Source organism: Etheostoma spectabile, unplaced genomic scaffold (genome assembly GCF_008692095.1).
Source record: "Etheostoma spectabile isolate EspeVRDwgs_2016 unplaced genomic scaffold, UIUC_Espe_1.0 scaffold00015251, whole genome shotgun sequence".
Lineage (NCBI taxonomy): Eukaryota > Metazoa > Chordata > Actinopteri > Perciformes > Percidae > Etheostoma > Etheostoma spectabile.
Window position 1 is genome coordinate 1 of NW_022604051.1, and position 7,411 is coordinate 7,411.

At 41.6% G+C, this 7,411-nt stretch overlaps 1 protein-coding gene across 1 annotated transcript; it reads left to right on the forward strand.

The window, feature by feature from the left end:
• Window positions 1-559: 559 nt before the first annotated feature.
• Window positions 560-7,350, forward strand: LOC116679480 (protein NLRC3-like; the record flags this gene model as incomplete). The annotated part of the gene is made up of 7 exons (XM_032509138.1): window positions 560-683; window positions 897-1,007; window positions 2,488-2,592; window positions 3,659-3,737; window positions 3,914-4,142; window positions 4,279-6,082; window positions 7,220-7,350. Coding segments are annotated over exons 1-7 (2,548 nt in total), but the record flags the coding sequence as incomplete, so codon positions are not given.
• Between the last annotated feature and the right edge of the window lie 61 nt (window positions 7,351-7,411).

Genomic DNA, 7,411 nt, shown 5'->3' on the forward strand with positions numbered 1-7,411 from the left:
TTTGAAAAAACTAAGTAACGAGCAGAGTAAAATGTAGAGTAGAAAGTACCGATATTCGTGTTTAATTGTAGGGAGTAAAAGTAAAAAGTCGCCAAAAAAATAAATATTAAAGTAAAAATATCTGAAAAATCTACTTGTTCCCATCTCTGTTGAACTTTGAACTAAAATGCCCCAAAAATAATCTTAAGGTTTAAAGAAGTTAACTGAAGGAGTTTTAGAAGGTGAAGAGGTCCAATGAGTTCAACGTTGTTCAGTAAAATCTTTTTTATGAGATTACATAAAACTTTATTGATCCGCAGAGAACAAAGGTCATCCATTGCTGTAGCACAAATACTTAAAATGTAAGTAAAGAAATGCAGAAAAGAGTCCAAAATAAACACATTACCAGAATATTTTACCATCTACAATAATACACCAATAACTACACCTTATCATGTTAACATAATAATGTTTACTTACTTAGTTTGTATTCATATAGTTATATTATAGAAAGATAATCTGGTATATAATGTAATAAAACAGCACATTGGAGTTTTATCTTTTATAGGCCGACAGTAACAGAGGTGATGTCTCCCAGCAGGTGTGGACTCTGCTATGAGTCAGTGTGAGGACAGAGAGGAGGGAGCCCCTCCCTCTAAAACCACTCTGTGGGGGGACCATGACAGCCAGACCAAAGCTCAGAGGTGAGATGATGATGGACTCTTCTCCATGTTAGAGCTCAGCACTCACATCACTCCTCCATCAGGATTCCCTCTCAATATCTAGTTAATAAGAACTTCTTACTGGAATACGCAGCAAAGAGACAACCACTGCTTATCTACTGACATGAGACGCCATCTTTCATCACATTACATTTTGGTGAATAGGAACTCATCCACGGTCTTTGTTTGTATCAGGATGCAGCAGCAGAAACCTGGACCTGGACCCAGCTGTGTGTCCATGAAGAGTGACTGGTCTATGGGTCGTCTTATTACCTTTAAAGATGGACAAGCTGCTGCTGGTGGAAGGTAAGAATTTAAAAGTGAATTTAATGACTGTAGCTCTCTTCATGACAACACAGACACAGGTTGGTTCATTGCTTTGCTTCTGTCCTCAGGCTGATGCATCCACGTCAAGCTGTGAGAACTACTGTGTCTATATATGAACTTAGTTAGCACGTCACTTAAATTAAACATTACAGAGGGAAATAAAACGTATAATTTTCACTTGGCGTGACTATAAATAAAGCTTCACATGTAAGATAAAATACCTTGTTGGCTTGCTGTCCTGAACAGAGGTCTGGAAATCCTTGAAAGGTCTTTACTGTTCACCTTGGCCAGTGTAACTCCAACTTAACCCCCCCAGCACCGTGACATGTGGTCACACTAGACCTCCCTGGGTCCAGTAACAAATTCCATCGCAGCGGAAACCACAACAGGAAACTTTAGTTCAGAGAAAATCAATAAACAATAGACCAAATCTTTAACTATTACATCTACAGTACTTTAACATTGTTGTGGAAGTTTCTTTTCAGCGAGGGAGGAATTTGAGTGCCAGCAGAGACCTTGTTGAATCAAAATAAAGACAGGCTGCAAACTGGATTAAAGGTTTAGATATTCGGTGGAAAGGTTTAATTGTTTTCTGCAGAGAACAATCAAATGACGAGAACAGCTTTCACAATGAAACAGAGTTACTACACCTCCTTATATCCCCGTGCATCTGTCTCTAGTGCATCAAGAATGACTGTAGCCGTCTCTCTGTCTGAGAAATCAGAGATTTATCTCGTTTATAGAATGCTTCATGGCTCCAACCTCGCTTACAGTGGAGAAATGCAGAGTCACAACATTTTAGTTGTCTCCAACACTGGAGGACTTATTTTAGGACATACACATATTTCAGAGGCAAATTGAAGGATTTACTTATAATGAAAAAATCCCTTTAAGAGATGAACAATTATTGAAAGAAAATCATTGTCTATGTAATTTTCCCACATTACACATTTAACACATTTCCTATTTGAGTGCTTGAGACCATAAATATAAACCATACATTTACTTTAAATTGTGCATTAATTAGGGTTCATAGCACATCACATATTTAAACAGCACTTACAATGACCCTCCTGAGAAGAAGAATCAGGTCTGGATCCAGATCTTTGTAGTCTCATGTAGGACGCAACAGTATATCATATCAGCAGTGACATCACAGTGTAGCCTTCAACTATTTACTTTATTAGTCAAATAAGAGCCAACGACTGAGATGAGTCAGCATCTTCAGATTACTTTTATTTTTTAAAGATTCTTTGATGGGCAATACTTTAATAATAGGACAGCTCTTGAAAGGGGAGAGAGAGGGAAGACCATCACAGGTCTGACTCTAACCCTGACCCTCTACATATGTGCGCCTGCTCTACCAACCGAGCTAACCGGCCACAAACAGATTACTTTTTGAGTATGAGTTGAGATGAGCACACAACAGTAACTCATCCACGGTCTTTGTTTGTATCAGGATGCAGCAGCAGAAACCTGGACCTGGACCCAGCTGTGTGTCCATGAAGAGTGACTGGTCTATGGGTCGTCTTATTACCTTTAAAGATGGACAAGCTGTTGAAAGGTAAGACTTTCAAAGTGAACTTTATTTTGAGACTCTCTCAGAGCTTCATGTTCTAGATTTGACATACTGTAATTTTAATCTGATGCCCAGTGAAACCAGGCAGAGGGCTTTGGTCTGACTGCAGACAGGACAGGGACAATGGTGGTCTTCAGGGATGTACTGGAACAAAAATTCGTCCCGGGACTTTCGGATGGAGCGGCCTTTCATGAGAGCATGTGGAGAACGCACATAGAAACTTATTTTGGAAGTCATTTTAATTAATTAATTAATAATAATAAAATAGTAACACTACAAAAAGAGACCAAAACAAGCCAACGCTACGTTATACAGCCCTGCACACTGGACTTGAACCTTCCACTGTATCTTTGCTGGTTCCTCCTGCTCCACACTCCTCCTGCCTGTCCTCCTCCTCTTCATCATTTTCCTCCTCATCACCACCATGACTGGACTTAACTAATTACAATAGTAATAATCCACTTAAATACGTTTCATACTGTATTTACATACAAAATAAAATACTTGTAAACTTGTTAGTTTAGGAGGTCATTGTTATAATATTATAATAAATATATATTCTTTCTGAAACTGGACATTGAAATAGGACGGCTGGTTCGGCCTGGGATGGACCGTTCGTTCAGGAAATCTCCTGAACCTACGATGGCCAGTCCGCCCTTGGTGGCCTTCTTGAATCATGGGGGGACTACAGACTGGAGCAGTGAGAAGTTGAAAATGTCTATGAAGACATCTTCCTGTTGATCTGCAGACACCTTAAGAGCTTGGCCATCAGGTCCAGGTTACCTGAGACCTGCAGATTTCCTCTTGTAGTCTGTGATGGTTCTTAGTCCAGACCCCATGTTCCTAGTGTTGGAGCCCTGGTAGTTAGAGTCCACAGTAATCCTATATTATCTTGTTGCCTTTAGTCTCGAATTGCCAGACCAAAGCAACAAAAACCTAATCCTAGTCCTGAACCGCATAACACTCCTCAAGAGCCCCAGTTGCCATTGTGTCATCATCAGGACTGTGCACAGATCATTAAATGTTCTTAAACTTGATGTTTTCTCTACAGAGTTCACCAGGAGAGCTCAGAGGGCCTCGGTGGTCAGTCTGACCTGCAGCAGCAAACAGACCTGGACTCCATATTTATGGTGTGTACATATTAAAAGAATATTTTCATTATTATCTACAGATTAAATGATGGACTACCATCCAGATCCCAATAGTCTCCATGCTGCTCTTTTCAAACCAGCAGGCCTTCAGACTGAGAGATGAATCACATGTTGAGTTCTTTAAACTAAATGTTGACTTTATCATTCTGGTCCAGCTGCTGGAGGAGAACATCGTCACTTTTGTAAAGAACGAGCTGAAGAAGATTCAGAAGGTTCTGAGTCCAGATTACCCAGAATGCTTAGAGAGTCAGAGGGAGGATGAGGAGGTTTTGGAGGGTGAGGATGAAGAGCAGAGGAGGAGCAGCAGAGAAGCATTTCTGAAGATCACACTGCACTTCCTGAGGAGAATGAAGCAGGAGGAGCTGGCTGACCGTCTGCAGAGCAGTAAGAGGATTTTAACACATTTAAAAATGGGACATTTACTAATGTCTGAAAAAATGCATTAAAATATATACTTATTATTTGAATGTTGAAATATGTTGTTTGACGTATTGATTTTTCTTGTTGTGTGTTCATTCAGGAAGTCATTCTGGAGTTTGTCAGCGTAAACTCAAGACTAACCAGAAGATAAAGTTCCAGTGTGTGTTTGAGGGGATTGCTAAAGCAGGAAACCCAACCGTTCTGTATCAGATGTTCACAGAGATCTACATCATGGAGGGAGGGGCTGCAGGGGTCAATGAAGAACATGAGGTCAGACAGATTGAAACAGCATCCAGGAAACCAGACAGACCAGAAACAATAATCAGATGTGAAGACATCTTTAAAGCCCCACCTGGAAGAGATGAACCAATCAGAACCGTGATGACAAAGGGAGTGGCTGGCATCGGGAAAACAGTCTTAACACAGAAGTTCACTCTGGACTGGGCTGAAGGCAAAGCCCACCAGGACATCCAGTTCATATTCCCATTCACCTTCAGAGAGCTGAATGTGCTGAAAGAGAGAAAGTTCAGCTTGGTAGAACTTGTTGATTACTTCTTCAGTGAAACCAAAGAAGCAGGAATCTGCAGGTTTGAAGAGGACCAGGTGGTCTTCATCTTTGACGGTCTGGATGAGTGTCGACTTCCTCTGGACTTCCACAACACTGAGATCCTGACTGATGTTACAGAGTCCACCTCAGTGGGTGTGCTGCTGACCAACCTCATCAGGGGGAATCTGCTTCCCTCTGCTCGCCTCTGGATAACCACACGACCTGCAGCAGCCAATCAGATCCCTCCCGAGTGTGTTGACATGGTGACAGAGGTCAGAGGATTCACTGACCCACAGAAGGAGGATTATTTCAGTAAGAGATACAGAGACAAGAAGCAGGCCAGCAAAATCATCTCCCACATCAAGACATCACGAAGCCTCCACATCATGTGCCACATCCCAGTCTTCTGCTGGATCACTGCTACAGTTCTGGAGAAGGTATTGGAGACCAGAGAGGGAGGAGAGCTGCCCAAGACTCTGACTGAGATGTACATCCACTTCCTGGTGGTTCAGTCTAAAATGAAGAACATCAAGTACGATGGAGGATCTGGGACCGATTCAAACTGGAATAAAAAGACAAAGAAAATGATCAAGTCTCTGGGAAAACTGGCTTTTGAGCAGCTGCAGAAAGGCAACCTGATCTTCTATGAATCAGACCTGACAGAGTGTGGCATCGATATCAGAGCAGCATCAGTGTACTCAGGAGTGTTCACACAGATCTTTAAGGAGGAGAGTGGACTGTACCAGGACAAGGTGTTCTGCTTCATTCATCTGAGTGTTCAGGAGTTCCTGGCTGCTCTTCATGTCCATCTGACCTTCACCAACTCTGGAGTCAACCTGCTGGCAGAAGAACAAACAACCTCCTGGCTTCCTAGAGTCTTCAGAGAAACCAATAAAATAAAACATCTTCATCAGAGTGCTGTGGACAAAGCCTTACAGAGTCCAAATGGACACCTGGACTTGTTCCTCCGCTTCCTCCTGGGTATTTCACTGCAGACCAATCAGAGACACCTACAAGGTCTGATGACCTATGCTGGAAGTAGCTCACAGACCAATCAGGAAACAGTTGAGTACATCAAGACGAAGATCAGTGAGAGTCTGTCGGCAGAGAGAAGCATCAATCTGTTCCACTGTCTGAATGAACTGAATGATCGTTCTCTAGTGGAGGAGATCCAACAGTCCCTGAGTTCAGGAAGTCTCTCCACAGATAAACTGTCTCCTGCTCAGTGGTCAGCTCTGGTCTTCATCTTACTGACATCAGAAGAAGATCTGGACGTGTTTGACCTGAAGAAATACTCTGCTTCAGAGGAGGCTCTTCTGAGGCTGCTGCCAGTGGTCAAAGCCTCCAACAAAGCTCTGTACGCACACAACTATTCAGATTAAATACAGGTTTTTATTCAATTAGAATTTGTTTATGTTTGCTTGAAGCTGTATTCTTATGCATTGTTGATTTTTTTTCAGGCTGAGTGGCTGTACATTGTCAGAGAGAAGTTATGAAGCTCTGTCCTCAGTTCTCAGGTCCCAGTCCTCTAGTCTGAGAGACCTGGACCTGAGTAACAACAACCTGCAGGATTCAGGAGTAAAGCATCTGTCCTCTGGACTGAAGAGTACACACTGCAGACTGGAAACTCTCAGGTTGGTGTTCAGCTATTTGAAAATTATGAAATGAACCTCAACAATGTTTCCCACATATTACAAAGCAATATTTGGAACGCAGTGTCTGACCGGGGGGTGGGGGGAATACTTATTTTCCTAAGAACTTCATATCAATAAATGAGGAGGACACGCTGTTGGATGCTGTACAGAAAATCATTTTTAATACTTATCTGGATTAAAGCAGCTAAGAGCTAAGAGGCTACGACAGCTTCGATGCCGCACGAACTGCTACAGAAAATTATTCATTCCACAAGCAATAACACTTTTTAACATGTCATCTCTGGGTGCTAGATAAGACTTTTGGACACCACACTACTGCACTAATGCAACCTGGACATTTGGTTTATTTACATTTATTTACATTTAGCATATTATTAAGCAGTTGCACATTTTTGTCTTCCCATCCTTTACATATTCAAATATTTTTTACTTTATTCATATTATTATTTCATGTATATTGTATGTATGTATATTTTTCCTAGTATTTCATTTATATTTATATTTGTGCTTTGTGACTGATCTTTCTGCTTTAACACCGTTTTTCTTGGGATCAATAAACATCTATCTATCTATCTATCTATCTGTCTATATATCTATCTATCTAAACATTCAGTGTAAGTAAACAAATATGACATAACATCATCTATAATTAGTTTAATTTATTCACAGCTGCTACATAGTGTTTTGACCTCAACAACCCAACTGCATTTTACCGCAAACATGAGGCTAGTTAACTTTCTAAAGGAGGCACAATTCCTTGTTTGGTAAGAGTCGGATCGGGACTCCAACAATAACACACTGACAACATTGTATTCATATAATCTGAGCTCCGATGGCAGCGTCTCTTCCCCCGGGCAGGAACACAGCTTCACCTCACTGCTGTGCCGGTCCCTGCTGATCCAGATGGGACCAGCCAAAGACAGAGTGGTGATAAGGAGGATCTTCCACGTAGTCCAGCACGACCTGTATGGTGATATTGGCGGGAAGTTCCCCTGCATTTGCTGGCGGACGGAGAGAAGCTACAGCGGTGC